The sequence below is a fragment of the Piliocolobus tephrosceles genome, chromosome 4 (assembly GCF_002776525.5).
Source record: "Piliocolobus tephrosceles isolate RC106 chromosome 4, ASM277652v3, whole genome shotgun sequence".
NCBI classification, from domain to species: Eukaryota; Metazoa; Chordata; class Mammalia; order Primates; family Cercopithecidae; genus Piliocolobus; species Piliocolobus tephrosceles.
Window position 1 is genome coordinate 177,141,431 of NC_045437.1, and position 25,136 is coordinate 177,166,566.

Here is a 25,136-nt window from a genome sequence, read left to right on the forward strand (position 1 = left end):
TTTTTTTTTTTTTTTTTTTAAATATATATATAAGGCCGGGCGCGGTGGCTCAAGCCTGTAATCTCAGCACTTTGGGAGGCCGAGACGGGTGGATCACGAGGTCAGGAGATCGAGACCATCCTGGCTAACACGGTGAAACCCCGTCTCTACTAAAAATACAAAAAACTAGCCGGGCGAGGTGGCGGGCGCCTGTAGTCCCAGCTACTCTGGAGGCTGAGGCAGGAGAATGGCGTAAACCCGGGAGGCGGAGCTTGCAGTGAGCTGAGATCCGGCCACTGCATTCCAGTCCGGGCGACAGAGGGAGACTCTGTCTCAAAAAAAAAATAATAAAATATAATAAATAAATAAATATATATATATATATTTAGGTCCCCGTATTGGATCTTCAAAGTAGAGGGAATACGGGGTCAAAATTTCTATCCTTGAAGACAGACTATATGTTAAAGGAATAATATACAGGATTAAGGTGTTTCATAGAACTACTTGCCCATACATTCAATTTACAAAAAGGGAATCATTAAAACCTTAAACCTGAGACAGTTAATACAATCAAATTCAACAAAATGGCACTGCAATTATTTTAAAGGATAGCTATCCAGATAGAACCTAACAAATCAAACTTGTAACAGTCCTTATCATTTACAATAGCTGAAAAAAAATCAATGCTAGGCAAGAGAAGGGGAAGAACAAAAAGAGATATGGCAATAATTTCAGCTATCTTGCGCCTCCAACACCCCACCCCACCAAAACACACCTCTCACGTAATTCCACTTATCTTGGTCCCATTACTAGATTTACATCTCTATTGCTATTTGGTGAAGGAAGTGCAACCAATGGGACCTTCACCAGGCCAGGCACAGGTCCATAAACACTTTCTCAAGTAGCTCTTGAATTGTAAGAGGGCCCACCAAAAGAAAAGGGGACTCTTCTCTTTAAAAAACTACTTCATTACAACTTTTAAAAAAATACGGTTCTCTGGCATCCTGTTTTTATTTCTGCCTAGGACTCTAAAAATTTTAAATTAATGCCTCAGAGTTTTGTTTGCTTTAAAAAATTAATTTGTGGCCAGGAGTGGTGGCTCACACCTGTAATCCCAGCCCTTTGGGAGGCCAAGACAGGTGGATCACCTGAGGTCAGGAGTTCAAGACCAGCCTGACCAACATGGAGAAACCCCGTCTCTCCTAAAAATACAAAATTAGCCAGGTGTGGTAGCGCATGCCCTGTAATCCCAGCTGCTCAGAAGGCTGAGGCAGGAGAATGGCTTGAATCTGGGAGGTAGAGGCTGCAGTGAGCCCAGATTGTGCCACTGCACTCCAGCCTGGATAACAAGAGTGAAACTCCTTCTCAAAAAAAAAAAAAAAAAAAAAAAAAAAATTTTAAGATTGAGTCTTGACATCCAAGTTATAACATGACAAATACTCAACACCTTTGACAACTGTGCCTTTATCCCAGTTTCTGGAGTACTTACAAGGAACCAGTTAACTGTCCGTTTTTGCTTCTTTAATCTTCGTAACAACAATGAAATATTGTTCCTTTTCTACTGATGACAAAATTTAGGAATACAGGGGCCAATGTATCTCAAGTCTCATTTAATAAGAGGTGGATCTGAGATCTGAACACAGGCAATTGGATCTAGAATCTATGTGCTTTACCATGAAACTACGTTGCTTCCTGTCTAAATACATGCGTTAAACAAATGCTAAATTTGTTTAAACTACAGGCACCTACCACCACGCCCGGCTAATTTTTTGTATTTTTAGTAGAGACGGGGTTTCACCATGTTAGCCAGGATGGTCTTGATCTCCTAACCTCGTGATCCACCCACTTCGGCTTCCCAAAGTGCTGGCATTACAGGCGTGAGCCACCGCACCCGGCCTCACTTAACATACTTTTACATGTAACTCTTGTTACAGTGTATATGCCTTTTTTCTTTTTTCTGCTTTTCTCAAACACAGTATTTTCCTATTTTCGCAATATTTGTAAAGTTCAATACTTTTTTTTTGGCGATAGAATCTCCCTGTGTCACCCAGGCTAGAGTGCAGTGGTACCATCTTGGCTCACTGCAACCTCCGTCTCCTGGGTTCGAGTGATTCTCCTGCCTCAGCCTCCTGAGTAGTTGGGCACACGCCATCACACCCAGGAGTGTACAGGCACGTGTCATCATACCTGGCTAATTTTTGTATTTTTAGTAAAGATGGGGTTTTGCCATGTTGGCCAAGCTGGTCTCAAACTCCTGGTCTCAAGTGATCTGCCCACTTCAGCCTCACAAACTGCTGGGATTACAGGCATGAACCACTGTGCCTGGCCAGGGTCAATACTCTCTTAAATGCATGTGCTAGAACCCATTTATTTTTTCCTCTTATGTAAGTAACCTCTAATTTTCAGAACTAAATCACACTGTCAGAAATGTACTTGCATACAAAGTTTTTTCAGCATTTGGGATTGTTTTCTTAGTATAAATAAATGAAACTAGAATTATTGGGTAAATGGGCATGGATGATTAAGTATCTTAACACATAGGGGCAGACTGGGCTCTACAAACCTGTACCTCTACTTGAAGTATAGAGTGTTCATTTCAGTATACCTCATTAGCATTTTCTCTCCTTTTAAAAATATCTTTGTTAATTAAAAAGGTAAAAAAGGGGCCGGGCGCGGTGGCTCAACCCTATAATCCCAGCACTTTGGGAGGCAGAAACGGGTGGATCACGAGGTCAGGAGATCGAGACCATCCTGGTTAACATGGTGAAACCCCGTCTCTACTAAAAAATACAAAAAACTAGCCGGGCGAGATGGCGGGCTCCTGTAGTCCCAGCTACTCGGGAGGCTGAGGCAGGAGAATGGCGTGAACCCAGGAGGCGGAGGTTGCAGTGAGCTGAGATCCGGCCACTGCACTCCAGCCTGGGCCACAGAGCGACACTCCGTCTCAAAAAAAAAAAAAAAAAAAAAAGGTAAAAAATGGGAATGTAACATTCATTTATTTATTCTTTGGTTCCCCTGTGTCCACTCATCTATTAGGATCTGAATTTTTTTCTGATTTTTGTACTTCATATTTTAAACATATTAATAATCCATTACCATATTTGATTTTTCTCTTAAACAACTGATTTCATTTTCACAAAAGTACATCCAGTAAGCTCTTTTATCACCTCTCAGAGTAGAGTGGTGAGATCTGATAAAGATTCTTTTTTTTTTTTTGAGACAGAGTCTTGCTGTGTCCCCCAGGCTGGCCAGGCTGGAGTGCAGTGGCGTGATCTCGGCTCACTGCAACCTCCGCCTCCCGGGTTCAAGCGATTCTCCTGCCTCAGCCTAAAATACAAAAATTAGCCGGGCGTGGTGACGGATGCCTGTAATCCCAGCTACTAGGGAGGCTGAGGCAGGAGAATCACTTAAACCCAGGAGGCGGAGGTTGCAATGAGCCAAGATTGTGCCACTGCAGTCCAGCCTGGGCGACAAAGTGAGACTCCATCTCACAAAAAAAAAAAAAAAAAGAAACAAACAAACAAACAAACAAAATATATATAGAGAGAGAGAGAGAGAGAAAATTTTAATCCAACTGTGATTTCATCTCGGAATAATGAGAGAGAGACAGTATTTTAATCCAACTGTGATTTCATCTGGCAATAATGTTCAAGGGTTGTACAATTTCAAATCAACACATAAGACAACTACATCACTCAGTTCATTGATATAGAAACCTAAAGACAAGAGCTGGTAAAATATTTACCAATATTTCGTTCTTCAAGAACCTAATGTCTATGTTTATACCATAAGCATTTGTTTAAAGGGCTGATCTATTTCCTGTTCTGGAATAGTATCTATCTTTTCCATTCATGAATCTCAAGGTTGGAAGAGATGTTAATTGTGTTTATGCTCTAAAAAAACATTCATACCAGTGTCCATCTTTTTTTTTTTTTGTGAGACGGCATCTCGCTCTGTTGCCCAGGCTGGAGTGCAGTGGCATGATCTCTGCTCACTGCAAGCTCCGCCTCCTGGGTTCACACCATTCTCCTGCCTCAGCCTCCTGAGTAGCTGGGACTACAGGCGCCCACCACCATGCCCAGCTAATTCTTTTGTATTTTTAGTAAAGACAGGGTTTCACCGTGTTAGCCAGGATGGTCTCGATCTCCTGACCTTGTGATCCGCCCACCTCAGCCTCCCAAAGTGCTGGGATTACAGGCAAGAGCCACTGCGCCCGGCCCAGTGTCCATCTTCTAACCTATGCTTGAGTAGCACAACTGACAGAGTAGTCACTACACCAAGGAACACTTTTGCTTGAAAAATCCAACTCGTTTTCAGTTCTCAAGGTCCACTTCAGACTAAGAAGAATTACTATCTCTTCTTAAAAGAAAAATAATCTTTTCAAAAATAAGTAACTCTAAAAAGACAAAAGACACGGTTGCGTTATCTTGATATCAAATACCCATTGTTACCTTTTGAAATAGTTAGTGCTGGAGACCACTGTGATCGTAGAATATCAAGACAAATGCTGCCATTACTGTTAATATTTGGATGATAAATTCTTGTCGTAAATGCCACCTAAAGAAAGAAAGGAAACTTTCTGTAAACTAGTTTATTAGTATTATAGAAAGCACATTAAAAACTGCCACATTCCAATTAATTACCTTAGGTGGTTTGAAGGGGTAATCTGTTGGGAAATGAATTGTCAAGAAAAATACTCCACCCTGATAGGGACTGTCATTCTGTTGATAAAAGAAAAGTGGGATTAAAATGAGTAAATTACATAAACTGTTTATTCTGAAATTAAACTGAATACTTACTGGCCCCATTATTGTAGCTTGCCAATGGAACACTGAAAAATAACAAGAAAAAAGTCACCATGTAACAATATCTACATTGCATCTGTGCCATAGTAACATATCATTCCCCTTCTAATCCAAATTCATTTATAAATAATATGATGAGTATGAGCAAGATGAGGAACATAAAATAACAGTCTAAAGAAACAAGAAAAATGACTAGAATGGCCTAGAACACTGATAAGGTGCTCAATGAAAAATATTCAGAGCCAGGTGTGGTGGCTCACACCTGTAATCCCAACACTTTGAGAGGCTGAGGTGAGAGGACTGCTTGAGCCTGAGAAGTGGAGGCTGCAATAAGCCATGACTGCGCCACTGCGAGACTCTCTCAAAAACAAAACAAAAAAAAACAAAGTATTTGGGCTAAAACTTCTTGAAACTTCATGTTAGAGAAACAAACTTCTTGACAAGGCTCATAGTTCTACTTTTAAACAGCTATTTCTTTACCTCACAGGGTAAATCATTTCTTCAAAACAATTACATATAATATCTTTTTTTTTTTTTTTTTTTTTTTTGAGACAGAGTCTCACTCTATCGCCCAGGCTGGAGTGCAGTGGCACCAATTTCGGCTCATTGCAACCTCCGCCTCCCGGGTTCAAGCAATTCTCCTGCCTCAGCCTCCCAAGTAGCTGGGACTACAGACAAGTGCCACCACACCTGGCTAATTTTTGTATTTTTAGTAGAAACAAGGTTTTGCCACATTTGGCCAGGTCTCAAACTCCTGACCTCAGATGATCCACCCACCTCGGCCTCCCAAAGCTGGGATTATAGGCATGACTTCTTTTATAATGCTGGTATACGGGGGACGAAACAGTAAAGTCAAGGTAGATAATACTCAAATTAAGAAAGACTGGTTTTAACAATAAGAACAAATTTCTAAAAACTCTTGTGTAGGTCTGTACATTACTGGTCCTCATTAAAGAAAGAAAAACATCATCTCTTCTAACGTAGAGGATAAGTTAAAGAGGAAAAAAAGAGAAAAAAAGGAGTGAAATTTAAAAAGAAAATATTAGCTAAAAGCCCAAGGTTGATTACAAGCTCTAGGGATACTTCCAATAAGTTACAAACTTGTTCAATAAATAAATATCTTCCAAATGCAGAAAATGGTGCTTGTTCCACGTTCTCATGTTACTAAGTGCAGTATGAGAGATCAAAAGCCAGAGATTTTATTTATAAGCAAGCTACTACTTAGCACACTTAACATTCATACTATGATCTGAGCAACCTAAGGGAAGTTGTCACTGGGGTTATATTTGAACAACCCAAACGAGATAACTCTTGTCACAAGGTAGAAGAAACATGAAGACTAAGAAGCCATATAAAAATCCACCAGAATGTCAGTCCAAATCCTAAATTTAGTTCCTTCCAACCTCCTTAATATGAAACTAATCCCTATGGTTGGTTTGTTGCTTACTGGGACTTGAACCTAAAAATAGCAGCTCATTGATTAGGAGTTAAAGGTAAAGGACAGGAATTGCTGAGGCTCCCTTCCTTAGATTAGCCCTCACTAGTACTTAGAAACACTTATATTACTCTCTGCCGACCATTTAATGGACTGTGTAAGCCAAGGACAAAGCCATTCTGGGCCACTAAAACTGGACCTAGTATCTTCAAGGGAAGTCCTATAAAAAGCCCCTCATATGCTGTTTAAAGACACAAAAGCAGGCACCTGTAATCCCAGCTACTCAGGAGGCTGAGTTGGGAGGAAGATTTGAGCCCAGGAGTTCAAGCCCAGACCAGGCAACATAGCAAGAGCCTGTTTCCGAAAAAATAAAAACAAGACTACAACACACACACACACATGCTCACACGCATGCATGCACACATACACATGAATCTCACTCTATTTTAATCACAAATATACTTACAATTTGAGTAAATAAAACATTGATAACTAGAATTAACCCCCAATAACAAGGCTAAAAACACTATTAGACAAAAGAATGACCAACTGGCCAAGGGACCTGTTCTTCTACTTAATTCTTTTATGTTATTTAAACTTGTGGTTATAATGGAAGAGTATTAATTGTACCTGCATTCCCATGCAAAGCTGTAAGAGTTGGGTAAGATAGTAAGAAAGCACTGCTTTTAAGTGTTCTCAGGCACTGCCTGCCACAGTGGTGCCCTCATCTCTAATGTCTGCGCTACCTCTAGCTTGCTGAGAATGCGGATAAGCAAGGAGGTATCTAGATCATGACTAGTAGAAGGTAGATTATCAGCAAATTGGCCCAGTGGTAAAGCACCCAGGAAGCAACTGGCTACAGAAGTTACTCACAAGAGTGTACCCTTTACTGGAAGGGTAAAGAAACCTCACTGTTACAGGTCTGTTACTGTGGTACTCTGTGAAAATAGATCTCATCAGAAGTCCACTGAACTTCTGATTAGCAAACTTCCTTTCCAGCATCTGACAGAAGAAGTTGCTGAGGACTTCAAAACAAATCTACACTCCCAGCTTTTGGTCCTCTGCAGGAGGCAAGTGAGGCCTATCTGATGGGCCATTAAGAAGACACCAACTTATGTGCTACTCATGCCAAATATGTAACAAGTATGCCAAAAGACATCCAGCTAGCATGCCAATTACATGGAGACTGTGCTTAAGATTGGGAAACATTTCATTCTCAAAAAAAAAAAATTATTTTTTTTCTTTCTGTTATTGGTAGTTCTCTGTTAGATGTATTTTCCCCCCATGGGGTCAAAAGGTAACTATGTATATGACTGCAAGTGGAAAAATAGGGGACAGAAATCAGGTATTGGCAGTTTTTCCATTTTAACTTGTGTGTGAATTTCTAATATAAAATTGAGGATGTAAAGCATTAATTCAAGTCAAACTATTTCGGTAAACAAGTTTCAGCAGTTCACCTTTATAACAATTATAAACAGACCTGTAAATTTTTTCTGGACAATGCTAGCATTTGGATTTTATTTTTGTCACTAGTTATATCATTAGTTTAATATAAAAGAGAGACATGGAAATTATTTACATGATGAAAGATTTCAGAACTTCAGTGGAATGGGCAGTTTCACACTGATGTCATTTCAATAGTGATTTATTTCAGTCTACACACTTTCCAAGAATGTGGCCATCTCTTTTTTTTTTGAGACGGAGTCTTGCTCTGTCGCCCGGGCTGGAGTGCTGTGGCCGGATCTCAGCTCACTGCAAGCTCCGCCTCCCGGGTTTACGCCATTCTCCTGCCTCAGCCTCCCGAGTAGCTGGGACTACAGGCGCCCGCCACCTCGCCCGGCTAGTTTTTTGTATTTTTTAGTAGAGACGGGGTTTCACCGTGTTAGCCAGGATGGTCTCGATCTCCTGACCTCGTGATCCGCCCGTCTCGGCCTCCCAAAGTGCTGGGATTACAGGCTTGAGCCACCGCGCCCGGCCAAGAAGGAAGGCAATGTGGCCATCTCTTAAAGAAATAAAACTTGTCTCTGGGTGCGGTGGCTCACACACCCAGATCGTGAGCTGAGATCGTGCCACTGCACTCCAGCCTGGGCAACAGTGCGAGACTCCATCTTAAAAAAAAAAAAAAGAAAAGAAAAGAAAAGAAAGCACTTTATAAAAAAGAAAGAAAGCACTTAATAAAGTATTATTTTATTTTATTTTTGTTTAAAATACAGATGGGTGGCCGGGTGCGATGGCTCACGCCTATAATCCCAGCACTTTGGGAGGCTGAGGCAGGTGGATCTCCTGATGTTAGGAATTCGAGACCAGACTGACTAACATGGAGAAACCCCGTCTCTACTAAAAATACAAAATTAGCCAAAAATGGTGGCGCATTGCCTGTAATCCCAGCTACTTTGGAGGCTGAGGAAGAAGAATCGGTTGAACCTTGGAGACCGAGGTTGCGGTGAGCCAAGATTGCGCCACTGCACTCCAGCCTGGGCAACAAGAGTGAAACTCCATCTCATTAAAAAAAAAAAAAGAAAGGCCGGGCGCGGTGGCTCAAGCCTGTAATCCCAGCACTTTGGGAGGCCGAGACGGGCGGATCACGAGGTCAGGAGATCGAGACCATCCTGGCTAACACAGTGAAACCCCGTCTCTACTAAAAAATACAAAAAACCAGCCGGGCGAGGTGGCGGGCGCCTATAGTCCCAGCTACTCGGGAGGCTGAGGCAGGAGAATGGCGTAAACCCGGGAGGCGGAGGTTGCAGTGAGCTGAGATCCGGCCACTGCACTCCAGCCTGGGCGACAGACCGAGACTCCGTCTCAAAAAAAAAAAAAAAAGAGAGAGAGAGATGAGGTCTCACTATGTTGTCCAGGATGGTCTTGAACTCTTGGGCTCAAGCAATTCACCCACCTCAGCCTCCCAAAGTGCTAAGATTATAGGTGTGAGTGACCATACCCAGCCAAAATATAAAAATATTGAGACAATTTAAAAAATTAAATTTTCCATTAACCATTTAAGTACTAATTCTTTCCTCCTAGTCTTTTCAAGACCAATCTTCTTCTTTTCTTGCTAATACTACTACCAGACTTAAAAAATTATTAGAAAAATTTAAATCAGAATTTTTTTTTTTTTTTTTGAGATGGAGTCTTGCTCTGTCGCCTGGACTGGGGTACAGTGGCTCAATCTTGGCTCACTGCAACCTCCACCTCCCAGGTTCAAGCAATTCTCCTGCCTCAGCCCCCTGAGTAGCTGGGATTACAGGTGCGTGCCGCGACATCTGACTAATTTTGCTGTATTTTTAGTAGAGACGGGGTTTCACCACATTGGTCAGGCTGGTCTCGAACTCCTGACCTCAGGTGATCCACCCGCCTTGGCCTCCCAAAGTGCTGGGATTATAGTCATAAGCCACCAGGCCCAGCCTTAAATCAGAAATTTTTAGCTAAATATTTCCTTTTTTGTGTTTCCCTGTTCTTCCTACTAACACAAACAAAGCACAAATAGGCTGTGGGATCAAAATCTACTAACAATCAGACAACGTAGAATCCCCAACAGGGTTGAAGCAGAAATGCCAACAAGCTGCTCATGTTTACAATTATGGAAAGAATACCACCCTTCTTCTTTTTTTTTTTTTTAAATGGAGAAGGGGTCTTGCCATGTTGCCCAGGCTGGTCTCAAACTCCTGGGCTCGAGCGATCTGCCTGCCTTGGCCTCTCAAACTGCTGGGAATATAGGCATGGGCCATCAGCAGTGCCCAGCCAGAATACCCAGAATACCCTTCTTTTTTTGAGACAGAGTCTCACTCTGTCAAGGCTGGAGTGCAGTGGCAAGATCTGGGCTCACTGTAATCTCTGCCTCCCAGGTTCAAGTAATTCTCCTGCCTTAGCTTCCCAAATAGCTGGGATTACAGGTGTGCACCACCTCGCCCAGCTAATTTTTTGTATTTTTAATAGAGATGGGGTTTCATCACGTTGCCCAGACTGGTCTCAAACTCCTAAGCTCAGGCAATCCACCCACCTTGGCCTCCCAAAGTGCCAGGATTACAGGCATGAGGTACCACGCCCGGCCAGAATACCCTTCTTGATAGAAGATGGCAAAAAAAAACACATATTTTCAACTAATATTGCAGTCTTTCATACCCACACTACAAAAAGTTAAAGATACTCTAGCATACTGTATATTTTTATATATGTATATATACACATACATATATATGCATATATATATATATATATGTATTTTTTAAGAGACAGAGTCTCACTCTATTGCCCAGACTGGAGTGCAGTGGCACAAACTTGGCTCACAGCAGCCTCAAACTCCTGGGCTCAAGCAATCCTCCCACCACAGCCAACTGAGCAGCTGGGACTACAGGCGAGTGTCACCATGTCCTGCTAATTTTTTAAATTTTTATTTTCATAGAGATCAGGTCTTGCTATGTTTCCCAAGCTGGTCTCAAACTCCTGGCCTCAAGCGATCCTTCTGCATTGGCCTACCAAAGTGCTGGGATTACAGGTATGAACCATTGTACCAGGCAGAAGATTCTTACATTATTGTAAACTTTTAACTCAACATCATAGGTGACCTCATCTGTAATCCATATCTATTTAGTTTAGTAGATCATATCTGTTTAACATTCCAACAGGACTAAACATATATAATCCATTGGCATTAAACTCTGAATAAAAACCTATTCACATTCTAATAACACTATGTTAATTTGTCTTCACTGTGATTAAGGTCAAATTCCATCATCAAGAAAATGAGCAAAAACACATATACAGGACTAAGTCTTTAAAACAGGTGAAGGAAAAGGAAGAAAAAAATTACTAACGTAGCAACCAAGACAAATAATCTTTATGCCTCTCATAAAATGATCTAGAATCTACAGTACCAATAAAAAGGCAGAGAAAGAGAAACTAAAACCCATTCAGATGAATTGAATTAATGAAAGCATTTAAAGACCTACCATTTAAATCTTAAGAATGTTGTCACATTGGTTGAATATAAAGATACCTACTAAAACCACTGATTTAGGTTACTCTCTGGAAGCCTTTCTAGACTCCCTAGCTCTTACAGGTAGAAGTATAAATCAGAGAAGGTAGTGAGAGAATACCAAACCTGCCTCACATTACACTGTTTTTAGAAATAGCTCAAGTAGGCTAGGTGCGGTGGCTCATGCCTGTTCCAGCACTTTGGGAGGCCGAGGCAGGCGAATCACGAGGTCAGGAGTTCGAGATCAGCCTGGCCAACATGGTGAAACCCCATCTCTACTAAAAATACAAAAAATTAGCTAGGCGTGGTGGCAGGTGCCTGTAATCCCAGCTACTTGGGAGGCTGAGGCAGGAGAATTGCTTGAACCCGGGAGGCACAGGTTGCAGTGAGCCGAGACCATGCCACTATACTCCAAGTGGGCAACAATGTGAGACTCTGTCTCAAAAAAAAAAAAAAAAAAACAAAAGGAGAAATAGCTCAAGAATTACTAGAGGTTCAAGTAAAAAGGACCCCAAAAACAGTTACTGAATGAAATACTGGCCCATAAGTATAAAATATTGCTACATTTTACATAAACATCTATTTCAAAAATCTTTCATTTAATGATCCATCTTAGGATTGATCAAAATTGACCAAAATAAAAAGTTTTGATAGTAAAAAACAAAAATAAGTTCCCAGCACTATGCTGGTTTAATACTATCAAACCAAATTATGCAAACTGAAATTTACACAATCTGTTTTATGAGAGTTTAAATGTGAAGTTCACAGATGAATGATTACTCCTTAATATTCTGAATGAAGCCTTGAGGTTAAAAGGGACAGGCTGGGCACAGTGGCTCACGCCTATAATCCTAGCACTTTGGGAGACCGAGGTGGGTGGATCACCTGAGGTCAGGTGTTCAAGGCCAGCCTGGCCAACATGGTGAAACTCTGTCTCTACTAAAAAATACAAAAAATTAGTCAGGTGTGGTGGTGTATGCCTGTAATCCCTGCTATTTGGGAGATGGAGATAGGAGAATTGCTTGAACCCGGGACGCAGAGGTCGCAGTGAGCCGAGATCGCGCCACTGCACGATCTGTTGCACACCTGGGCAACACAGAGAGACTCCGTCTCAAACAAACAAACAAACAAAAAAGCAGGGGACAGTGAGAATATTTGGTAGTATGAGACTGAATCTCCAGAGACCTACACTTGAATGCACAGATCTCAAGACAGTCACATTTACCAAGTGTTCAAAACAAAAGAAAATTGGGTGCAGTGGCTTGCAGCTATAATCACAGGGCTTTGGGAGGCAGAAGCAGGAGGATCACTTGAGCCCAGGATTTCAAGACCAGCATAGAAAACATGGTGAGACCCTATTGCTATATATATATATATATATATTTTTTTTTTTTTAATTAGCCAGGGGTGTAAGGGCATATACCCATAGTCCCAGCTACTCAGGAGGCTGAGGTGAGAGGATCCCTTGAGCCCAGGAGTTTGAGGCTTCAGTGAGCTGCAATTGCGCCACTACACTCCAGCCTGGGCAACAGAGTCATCCCCTGCCTTGAAAGACCAGAGGAGACTCTGTCTCAAAAAAAAAAAAAGGGGCTGGGTGTGGTGGCTCATGTCTGTATGCCTATAATGCCAGCACAGGGGGAGGGGGAAAGGCGGGGAGGGAAGAGAAGATAGAAGGAAACAGACACATGGCCATTCAATCTTCAGCTTACTTTTTTTTTTTTGAGATGGAGTCTTGCTCTGTCGCCCAGGCTGGAGTGCAGTGGCATGATCTCGGCTCACTGCAAGCTCCACCTCCTGGGTTCACGCCATTCTCCTGCCTCAGCCGCCTGAGTAGCTGAGACTACAGGCGCGCGCCACCAGGCCCGGCTAATTTTTTGTATTTTTAGTAGAGACGGGGTTTCACCATGTTAGGCAGGAGAGGTTAGGCATCTCCTGACCTCATGATCCGCCCACCTCTGCCTCCCAAAGTGCTGGGATTACAGGTGTGAGCCACAGGGCCCGGCTGCTTACTTCTTTCAGGAAGTACATTTCTTCCTGCTTACCAGATCTTTGCAGGAAAGTGAAAAAAAAATTTACTGGTACATTAAAATCTGGATGTTTTAAAATAAAGCACAGATCTCTACTTTATTTTTATACAAAATATCAACATTAAAATCTGGATGTTTTAAAATAAAGCACAAGTCTCGACTTCATTTTTACACTAAATATCAATAACATGTGGTAATGAGGGATTTGGGTACCAGGATAGTCAAAAGGAGCTCAAAAGTTTCAAAAGGCCAACAGTTTCTGTCTTCCTTCTTCTAAGATTAAATTCTGACTCCTTATAACAAAAATAAGATGACAAAAGGACATTCAGCTATCCAATTATACTTTATGTACTCTTATGTGAGGTTCATCAGAAAGATCTGATCAATACTTGTTTTTTTGTAGAGACTGGGTCTCGATCTGTCATCCAAGCTAGAGTATAGTGGCCCAATCATAGCTCACTGCAGCCTCAAACTTCTGGGCTCAAGTGTTCCTCCTACCTCAGCCTCATGAGGAGATGGGACTACAGGCATGAGCCACCACTTCAAGCTAACTTTTAGTTTTAAAGATGGGGTCTTGCTTTATTGCCCAGACTGGTGAAAAACTGCTGGCCTCAAGTGATCCTCCAGTCTCAGTCTACCTAGTAGCTGGGATTACAGGCATGAGCCACTGTGCCTGGCTCTTCTTCACTATAGTTTTGATTTGCATTTCCCTAATGACAAATGATGTTGAGCATCTTTTCATGTGCTTACTGGCCATGTTCTCTGGAGAAATGTCTATTCGGATCCTTTGACTACTTTTTAATTGGGCTATTTATTTTTATACTGAGTTATAAGAGTTTTTAAACAGCTGGGTGTGATGGCTCACGCCCGTAATCCCAGCGCTTTGGGAGGTGGAGGTGGGCGGATCACCTGAGGTCAGGAGTTCAAGACCAGCCTGGCTAACATGGTGAAACCCCATCTCTACTAAAAATATGAAAATTAGCTTAGGCCGGGCACGGTGGCTCAAGCCTGTAATCCCAGCACTTTGGGAGACCAAGAAGGGCGGATTACGAGGTCAGGAGATCGAGACCATCCTGGCTAACACGGTGAAACCCCGTCTCTACTAAAAAATACAAAAAGCTAGCCGGGCGAGGTGGCGGACGCCTGTAGTCCCAGCTACTCGGGAGGCTGAGGCAGGAGAATGGCGTAAACCCAGGAGGCGGAGCTTGCAGTGAGCTGAGATCCAGCCATTGCACTAAAAAAGAAAATTAGCTGGGTGGCCGGGCACGCACCTGTAATCCCAGCTACTCGGGAGGCTGAGGCAGAACTGCTTGAACCCACGAGGCAGAGGTTATAGTGAGCCAAGATCGCACCACTGCACTCCAGCCTGGGTGACAAAAGCGAGATTCCATCTCAAAAAAAAAAAAAAAAGTTTTAAAAATCTACTGGATAAGGCCAGGCGTGGTGGCTCAAGCCTGTAATCCCAGCACTTTGGGAGGCCGAGATGGGCGGATCACGAGGTCAGGAGATGGAGACCATCCTGGCTAACATGGTGAAACCCCGTCTCTACTAAAAAATACAAAAAACTAGCCGGGCGAGGTGGCGGGCACCTGTAGTCCCAGCTACTCCGGAGGCTGAGGCAGGAGAATGGCGTAAACCCAGGCGGTGGAGCTTGCAGTGAGTTGAGATCCGGCCACTGCACTCCAGCCTGGGCCACAGAGCGAGACTCTGTTTCAAAAAAAAAAAAAACAAAAATCTACTGGATATATATCCTTTATCAGATATACGACTTGCAACAATTTCTTCCATTCTATGTGTTTTATCACTTTCGTGATGGCATCATTTGCAGCCTGTATATCTTTAATTTTGATGAAGTCTAATAATACCTATTTTTTTCTCTTACTGATTAGCTTTGGGAGAGTGCTTGTTTTTTTGAGACGGAGTTTCAGTCTTGTTGCCCAGGCTGGAGTGCAATGGCGCGATCTCGGCTCACTGCAGCCTCTGCCTCCCGGGTTCAAGCAAGATTCTCCTGCCTCAGCCTCCTGAATAGATGGGATTACAGGCTCCCACCACCACACCTGGCTAATTTTTTGTATTTTTAGTAAACGGAGTTTCAGCAGAGTTCAAGGCCAGGCTGGTCTTGATTGAATTCCTGGCCTCAGGTAGTCCGCCTGCCTCGGCCTCCCACAGTGCTGGCATTACAGGCATACAGACGTGAGCCACCACATCCAGCTTTTTTTTTTTTTTTGGAGACAGAGTCTCACTCTGTTACCCAGGCTGGAGTGCAGTGGCATGATCTCGGCTCACTACAACCTCCACCTCCTGGTTCCAGCGATTCTCCTGCCTCAGCCTCCTGAGTAGCTGGGATTACAGGCAGGTGGCACCATGCCCCACTAATTTTTGTATTTTTGGTAGAGACAGGGTTTCACCATGTTGGTCAGGCTGGTCTTGAACTCCTGGCCTCCCAAAGTGCTAGGATTACAGACATGAGCCATTGCACTTGACTGTGGGAGTTTTATTTAACTCTCCAAAGGGAACAATTTTTCAATCTGAGAAAGAAATGTATAGTGCTAACTATGGCAGAAGCGAAGCAAAGCAAAGACAAATTACTTCAGCATGCTAAAGAAAACTTCCAAAATGAAATCAAGTCCCCGACTCCAATCACTTTTAATTAAAGATTTTCAGCCATTCTTAATTTGGAGGAATTTACCTAAAACAAAAGCACTTTTCCAACTGAATAGAAAGAGTACGCTGATGGATGTGGCCGTTATGATACAGTGGAAGGACAAACTAGAATGAGAAAACCTGAGAATGAGTCCACACGGAGAATCTCCATGAGTTTCTCATGGGACTCTTTTCTAAAACAATTTAAAATTTCTACTCCAATCACCTAAATGAGTTGTTGTAACGCTTAAATGAGACAACAGTGTGTAAGAGCACTTACTAAATCATTTTGTATGGTTTAGGTACTTAGTCTGCCGCTTGGTACCAAATACTATAGTTACTCACGCTAGGTAAGTCAGAATACAATAATGTAAATGAGTTTTTTCATGACATGTACTTGGACTCATAATTTGTAATATTTATCTATTTTATCTGTAAAGTAATCCTTGTAAAAGGGCCTTGCTTTGATTCTTCAGGATTTAGTAGACCAGACACATTCTTTTTTTCTTTTTGTTTTTGTTGTTGTTTTTGTTTTGAGACAGTCTCGCTCCTGTTGCCCAGACTGGAGTACAGTGGTGCAATCTTGGCTTACTACAGCCTCAACTTCCTGGACTCAAGCGATCCTCCCACCTCAAACTCCTCCTGAGTAGCTGGGGCTACAGGCATGCACCACCAGGCCAGGCTAATTTTTGTATTTTTTTGTAGAGACAGGGTTTCACCATGTTGCCCAGGCTGGTCTCGCACTCCTGGGCTCAAGTGATCTGTCTGCCTCAGCCTCCCAAAGCACTGAGATTACAGGTGTGAGCCACTGTGCCGGACCCAGACACAACATTTCTAAGAAAAATCAAGAAAAAACAATTAGAGGCCGGGTGCAGTACCTCATGCCTGTAATTCCAGAACTTTGGGAGGCCAAGGCAGGTGGATTACCTGAGGTCAGGAATTCAAGACCAGCCTGGTCAACATGGCAAAACCCCGTCTCTACTAAACATACAAAAATTAGCCAGGTGTGGTGGCAGGTGCCTGTAAATCCCAGCTACCTGGAAAGCTGAGGCACGAGAATTGCTTTAACACGGGAGGCAGAGGTTGCAGTGAGTCAAGGTCACGCCACTGCACTCCAGCATGGGCAAGAGAGTGAGACTCCGTCTTAAAAAACAAAACAAACAAACAAAAATATTAAACATAAGCTAATTTAACCCTGTACTCATTTTGACCTTAACCTACATATTTACACAAGTATTTGTAAGTATACGTACTTAAAATACTTGTTAAATGTTACAAATTTTTTTGGAGAGTAAGTCTCGCTCTGTCACCCAGGCTAGAGTGCAGTGGCACAATCTCAGCTCACTGCAACCTCTGCCTCCTGGGTTCAAGCAGTTCTCTGCCTCAGCCTCCCAAGTAGCTGGGATTACAGGCGCCTGTCACTACGCCCGGCTAATTTTTTTAGTATTTTTAGTAGAGACAGGGTTTCACCATCTTGTCCAGGATGGTCTTGAATGCCTGACCTCGTGATCCGCCCGCCTCGGCCTTTCAAAGTGCTGGGATTACAGGCGTGAGTCACCAGGCCCAGTCCTGTTTTTAGTTTTTGAGACAGCATCTTACTCTGTCGCCCAAGCTGGAGTACAGTGGCATGGTCCTGGCTCACTGTGAACTCTGCTTCCCAGGCTCAGGTTCAAGAGATCCTCCCACCTTAGCTTTCCAAGGAGCTTGGACTACCGGCATGCACCAACACACCTGGCTAATTTTTTTGTGTGTTTTTTGTAGTGACAGGGCTTCACCATGTTGACCAAGCTGGTCTTGAACTCCTGGGCTCAACTGATCCACCTGCCTCGGCCTCCCAAAGTGCTGGGATTAGAGACATGAGCCATCACACCCAACCAAATGTTACAGTTTTTTGTGAATTAGTTTTACATAGCACAGTCTCATTCAAATATCCCCTCTTTAAAAAAGTTCAAAGACACTATATGGGAAAAAATTATGTTGCAATGAAGTGGAACACAGAGGAAATTATCATCCAATGTATGCATTAAGACATCTCATATATTATTTTAGACAAAATTAAGCAGATAAATTGGACTTTAAAAATAAAGATCTGCTTTTGGCCAGGCGTGGTAGTTCACGCCTGTAATCCCAGCACTTTGGGAGGCCGAAGCAGGCAGATCACCTGAGGCCAGGAGTTTGAGACCAGCCTGGTCAACATAGCGAAACCACGAATCTACTAAAAATATAAAACTTAGTCAGGCGTGGTAGCATGCACCTGTAATCCCAGATACTTGAGAGGCCGAGGCACGAGAATCACTTGAACCCAGGAAGCAGAGACCGTAGTGAGCCGAGATCATGCCACTGCACTCCAGCCTGGGTGACAGAGCGAGACCCTGTCTCAAGAAAAGAATAAATAAAGACCTGATTTCACAAGTATGAGCCAGTAGAAAGTCAGACACAGACACATATACCATCATCCTTAGTATTATCTTACTCAAGAATAATAGCTAGCTGTAGGTAAAAGCTCAAATCCTTCACTCCAGGAAAATACCCAGAAGGGATGAAGGTCAGGTAGGAGAGGACCAGAACAACTAACTATACAGCCAATACCTGGCAGAAGATTCAAAATGTAATGAACAACACAGATGATAATGGGATGAACATAGAGTTGCTCCATTCATGGGCCACTAAGGGTTAAACACTGCCTCTTCCCTATAGCGTAATTGTTTCTTCACACAAATAACCACTGTTATGCTATTACTCCATTATTCCTTTTAAATACTTACTATCATCTCCAACAGGACCTGCTGAACACTGTGCTGGAGGGTCCCGTGCCAGATCATTCAATTCCTACAGAAAAAAGAAAGAAAAGAAATATATTCAATGTAAATGTACCTTTTATCCATTACTAAAGTTTATATTGTTACCAATATTCTCTGTCATGCTGGTGAAACTCTTTTAAGAGCATTCCTTCAGAGTAAGAGATCAGTAGATTGGTGAATCTTTAAGGTATTTTGGATTCTCCAATGCAATGTGTATTTTTTAAAGTGGGTCATTTTTGCTTTGTTCAGAGCTTAGTAAATAAATACAATGAGGAAGGTAAAACATGTATTATGGGCTGGGAGCGGTGGCTCACACCTGTAATCCCAGCACTTTGGGAGGCTGAGGTGGGCAGATCACTTGAGGTCAGGAGTTCGAGACCAGTCTGGCCAACAAGCCTATCTCTAGTGAAGATAGAAAAAATTAGCCAGGCATGGTGGTACATGCCTGCAATACCAGCTACTCAGGAGGCTGAGGCAGGAGAATCCCTTGAACCAGGGAGGCAGAGGTTGCAATAAGCCAAGATTGCACTACTGCACTCCAGGCCGGGTGATAGAGTGGGACTCCATTTCAAACAAACAAACAAACAAACAAAAACAAAAACATGTATTACGTATTAAAGAGCCATAAAAACCGTTTTTTTTTTTTGTTTTTTTGAGACGGAGTCTCGCTCTGTTGCCCAGGCTGGAGTGCAGTGGCGCGATCTCAGCTCACTGCAAGCTCCGCCTCCTGGGTTCACGCCATTCTCCTGCCTTAGCCTCCCGAGTAGCTGGGACTACAGGCACCTGCCACCATGCCTGGCTAATTTTTTGTATTTTTAGCAGAGATGGGGTTTCACTGTATTAGCCAGGATGATCTCGATCTCCTGACCTCGTGATCCACCCACCTTGGCTTCCCAAAGTGCTGGGATTACAGACACGAGCCACCGTGCCCAGCCAAAACTGTTTTAATGTAAACATTTCATTTATTATTTTTCAAAAAAAAATTCAAGGCCAATTTTAGTACCTCAAAACTATTAGGTTACACTTGGGACAACCTCCTAAAGTCATAAATGTTCCAAAATTATACTGGACCATCTGACAAGTTGATACGTTTTCAGTGGAAGTCCACTACCAGGGTTCTAAAAGTAGAAAAAACTTTGAAAGAATACATTTTAGACTGGGCACAGTGGCTCATGCTTGTAATCCCAGCACTTTGTGGGATCAAGGTGGGAGGATAACCTGACGTCAAGAGTTCGAGACCAGCCTAGCCTGGTGAACATCATGAAACCCCATTTCTACTAAAAATACAAAAATTAGCCAAGCATAGTGAGTGCATGTCTATAGTCCCAGCTACTTGGGAGGCTACAGCAGGAGAATTGCTAGAACCTGGGAGGCAGAGGTTGCAGTGAGCCAAGATCATGCCACTACACTCCAGCTTGGGGCAACAGAATGAGACTTTGTCTCCAAAAAAAAAATAGTAAGTATTTTAAAAGGCTGACTGAAGTAATAAAAGCCACCATCCATAAAGCTTTGTAGTTCCCAGGAGCAATGGCTCACACCTGTAATCCCAACACTTTGGGAAGCCAAGGCAGCGCCAATCACTTGAGGCCAGGAGCTTGAGACCAGCCTGGCCAACATAACGAGACCCTGTATTAAAAAAACACAAAATTAGCTGGGAGTGGTGGCACACACCTGTAATCCCAGCTACTCGAGAGGCTGAGACAGAAGAAATACATGAACCTGGGAAAGGGAGCTTGCAGTGAGCTGAGATCATGCCACTGCACTCCAGCCTGGGCGACAGAGCGAGACCCTGTCTCCAAAAAAAAAAAAAAAAAAAAAAAAAGGCTTTTTAGTCAGAGACTCCTCTATCTGTAATAATGCTTTATAATCAGTTACCAGTTTCTCAGCTTTTTAAACATAAAAGCTCAGAAACTTGAGACTTGTTATTGGGTGGGGACGCCTGAAAAATTACAAGGCAGGAAATCATACTATATTCCATTTCCCCTCAGCTTGGTTTTTGAGACAAAAACAAAGTTCTCAAGAACTACTACTGTTCTATTATATTTTAAAACTACAACAGTAAAAAGAGAAAAGCCTTAAGATTTTTTAAATCCAAAAACCATTTAGACTCTTACGTTGTTTCATCCTGTAAGTTTGGAGTACAAAGCATAAAGTACAGAGATAAAGTTTGAAAACGGGCTGGGCGCAGTGGCTCCTGCCTGTAATCCCAGCACTTTGGGAGGCTGAGACAGGTGAATCACGAGGTCAGAAGATCGAGACCATCCTGGCTAACACGGTGAAACCCCATCTCTACCAAAAATATAAAAAATTAGCCGGGCGTGGTGGCGGGCACCTGTAGTCCCAGTTACTCAGGAGGCTGAGGCAGGAGAATGGCGTGAACCTGGGAGGCGGAGCATGAGTGAGCCGAGATTGCACCACTGCACTCCAGCCTGGGCGACAGAGCAAGACACCATTTCAAAAAAGAAAAAAAGAAAGTTTGAAAAAAAGAAGGCTCTGGATTGAGATGATTAACTTACTCAAATATCTCAATTTTTGGATTTTGTGTCTCTAAAATAGAGATTTTCTGTCCATCTCAAGAAAAAAAGTAATAGTTCCCATTCTCAAATATTACTGACAGCACAGGTTGGTATAACTAAGAACATCTGGCTTTATTTAAGACACTGCTGTAGCAACAGGTTGTTATTAAAATATAACTTGAATTTAACAATTGAACAATTCTGAGGTCCTGCCATGTTCATTAAGTGGAATTTTACTTTTGATTTCACTTTAATCTTTTGCTCCTTTCAAACTGAGTTCCTTTTTTCCATGCTGAATGACATCAAGGTTTTTAACTCAAGAGCTATGATTTATCTAAGCAGAATACAAGATCCATCAGTCTGTTTCACGAGCCAGTATAACTTTAAAACCCTAAGCCAAACTTAGACTAATAGACCTTTAACGCGCTCATTCAACACTTCCTTGGCTGACGGCACTGATACAGCTGAATCTCAAAAGCATACTGCTAAGTGAAAGAAGCCAGACATAAGGCTACATGATGTATGATTCCATTTATATGACATTCTAGAACAGGCAAAACTATAGTGACAGAAAGCAGATTCATGGTTCCAGTGGCTGGAGGGAGTTGGAGGGGGGAATAACTATCAACAGACATGAAGAAAATCTGAGGAATGATAGAAGTGTTCAAAATCATTATTTTGGTAGAGAATGTACAACTATATGCCTATTTGTCAAAACTCAAATTGTACACTAAATTTTACGGTATGTAATACTGTATCTCAAAGTTGTTTATTATTATTATTTTTTCTTTTTTTTGAGACGGAGCCTCGCTCTGTCGCCCAGGCTGGAGTGCAGTGGCCGGATCTCAGCTCACTGCAAGCTCCGCCTCCCAGGTTCACGCCATTCTCCTGCCTCAGCCTCCCGAGTGGCTGGGACTACAGGCGCCCGCCACCTCGCCCGGCTAGTTTTTTGTATTTTTTAGTAGAGACGGGGTTTCACCGTGTTCGCCAGGATGATCTCGATCTCCTGACCTCGTGATCCGCCCGTCTCGGCCTCCCAAAGTGCTGGGATTACAGGCTTGAGCCACCACGCCCGGCTATTATTGTTTTTTAAAGGGGAGGTAAGGTCTCACTATGTTGCCCAGGCTGGTCTCTAATGCCTGGACTCAAGCAATCCTTCCTCCTCAGCCTCCCAAAGTGCTGGAATTACAGGTGCGAGCCACAGAGCCTGGCCAGTTTTTTATTCTTAAAAGCACATTTGGGCTGGGCACAGTGGCTCACGTCTGTAATCCCAGCACTTTGGGAGGCCAAGGTGGGTGGATCACGAGGTCAGGAGTTCGAGACCAGCCTGACCAACCTGGTGAAATCCCATCTCTAAAAAAAAATACAAAAATCAGCCAGGTGTGGTGGCACACACCTGTAATCCCAGCTACGGGGGAGGCTGAGGCAGGAGAATCACTTGAACCCAGGAGGCGGAGGTTGCTGTGAGCTGAGATTGTGATACTGCACTCCAGCCTGGGTGACAGAGCGAGACTCCATCACACATACACACACACACACACAGAGTACATTTGGATTCAGAAACAGATCTTTTTTAAAAAAGAAAAAGCCGGGCATGGTAGCTCAAGCCTGTAATCCCAGCACTTTGGGAGGCCGAGACGGGCGGATCACGAGGTCAGGAGTTTGAGACCATCCTGGCTAACACGGTGAAACCCCGTCTCTACTAAAAATACAAAAAACTAGCCGGGTGAGGTGGCGGGCGCCTGTAGTCCCAGCTACTCAGGAGGCTGAGGCAGGAGAATGGTGTAAACCCGGGAAGCGGAGCTTGCAGGGAGCTGAGATCCGGCCACTGCACTCCAGCCCAGGCGACAGAGTGAGACTCCGTCTCAAAAAAATAAAAATAAAAATAAAGTAAAATAAAATAAAAAAAAGAAAAAAGCACGTAACTATCCATCTTTACATGTGCACAAAATATCTCCAAAGAATACACAAGAAACGCCAGGCACGGTGGCTCACACCTGTAATCCCAGCACTTTGGGAGGCTGAGGCAGGTGGATCACGAAGTCAGGAGTTCGAGACCAGCCTGGCCAACATGCTGAAATCCAGTGTCTACTAAAAATACAAAAATTAGCTGGGCATGGTGGCACACACCTGTAGTCCCAGCTACTCGGAAGGCTGAGGCAGGAGAATTGCCTGAACCTGGGAGGCAGAGGATGCAGTGAGCTGAGATGTCATCGCTGCACTCCAGCCTCAGTGACAGAGTGAGACTCTGTCTCAAAACACACACACACACACACACACACACACACACACAGAAAGAAACTAGTTAATAAATAATTGCCTTTAGGAAGGAAAGCTTAGGGGTGAGAATGGGAACTATATTCCTTTTATACATTTTGAATTTTATAAAAGTGTGTATACTGCCTATTTGAAAAATAAATTACCCTTTAAAATTTTTTTTCTCTTTTTTTAACCAAGTGGGTCTGTGCAAGAATTATCCTGACCACAAATGTGGATTAAAATAGCTGTTAAAAATTGTCATCATGGCCGGGCACAGTGGCTCACCTGAGGTCAGGAGTTCAAGACCAGCCTGGCCAACATGGCAAAACCCCATCTTTACTAAAAGTACAAAAATTAGCCGGGCGTGGTGGGGGCTCCTGTAATCCCAGCTACTTAGGAGGCTGAGGCAAGAGAATTGCTTGAACCTGGGAGGCAGAGGTTGCAATGAGCCAATATCGCACTACTCCACTCCAGTCTGCGTGACAAGAGCGAGATACCGACTTAAAAAAAAAAAATTGTCATCATTTGCAGTGTAATCTAAATAGTGAAAACCCAATTACAGCAAATAAACATACAATCTATAAAACTGATTATCTCTACATCATGATGAAAACTGAAGTTGAATCTAGTTGGAACATGTGGGCAGAAAAAAATAATATCCAAATATATCAGGCTGTGTTTTAACAGTTGGCTTTAAACCTATACATTAATTTTAACTTTCTATTTTATGAGAAAGAACAATAGAGAAATAAAGTACAGCCAACCCTCTGTGTCTACAGGTTCCACCAACTGTGGGTCAAATACAATGGGGAAAAAATGATGTCTGTACTGAACATGTGCAGACTTCTTTGGTCATTATTCCCTAAACACCACAGCATAACAACTATTCACAGAGCACTTACACTGTATTAGGTTTTGTAAGTAATCTAGAGATGACTTAAAGTATACAGGAAGATGTGCACAGGTTATATGCAAATATTATGCCATTTTATATCAGGGACTTGAGCATCTGTAGATTTTGGTATCCATGGAAGGACCTGGGAGCAACCTTTCATGGATACTGAGGGAGGAATGTATATATAATTACGTTTAGAAAAAAGTGATAGATAAGGAACTTTGACAGTTAAAGTAGAACATTCTCAATTTATAAAAAGATTCTCAACCTGGTGCAGTGGCTTACGCCTGTAATCCTAGCACTCTGAGAGGCTGAGGCAGGTGGATCACCTGAGGCCAGGAGTTCAAGACCAGCCCGGCCAACATGGTGAAACCTGGTCTCTACTAAAAATGCAAAAATTAGCCAGGTGTGATGGTGCGTGCCTGTAATTCCAGCTACCCAGGAGGCTGAGGCAGGAGAATCGCTGGAACCCGGGAAGCAGGGGCCGCAGTAAGCCGAGATCGTGCCGTTGCACTTCAGCCTGGGCAATAGAGACTGTGTCTCAAAAAAAATAAATTTTAAGGAAAAAAAAAAAAAAGATAATTAAAGTAGAATACTAAAACTTTGAGAGCCAAAGACATATATGCATCACACCACTATAGCAAAAAGAAACCCTCTAAATTCCTTGAGGAGAAGGCATCCTTCAAGGGATGTGCAGATTTCCCTTTCACTATATCCTTGAGTAGGCAACTTAAGCTATTAGTAAAAATTAATGCTTCTTTACAAACCACCCTCCTTCCCTAATCATAACAATTATGAAACAAA

The 25,136-nt window shown here is 42.8% G+C and overlaps 1 protein-coding gene across 2 annotated transcripts in view; it reads right to left on the bottom strand.

The window, feature by feature from the left end:
* LOC113219495 (ubiquitin-conjugating enzyme E2 D2) overlaps window positions 1–25,136 on the bottom strand; it is a 65,457-nt gene that overhangs the window by 9,120 nt on the left and 31,201 nt on the right. For both annotated transcript variants that reach the window (XM_026454494.2, XM_026454493.2), the window contains exons 2-5: window positions 18,627–18,690; window positions 4,779–4,810; window positions 4,623–4,700; window positions 4,431–4,536 (exon numbers count right to left, since the gene is read on the bottom strand). In XM_026454494.2, the coding sequence (XP_026310279.1) occupies window positions 4,431–4,536; window positions 4,623–4,700; window positions 4,779–4,810; window positions 18,627–18,690 (280 nt within the window). The remainder of the gene's footprint in view (window positions 1–4,430; window positions 4,537–4,622; window positions 4,701–4,778; window positions 4,811–18,626; window positions 18,691–25,136) is intronic.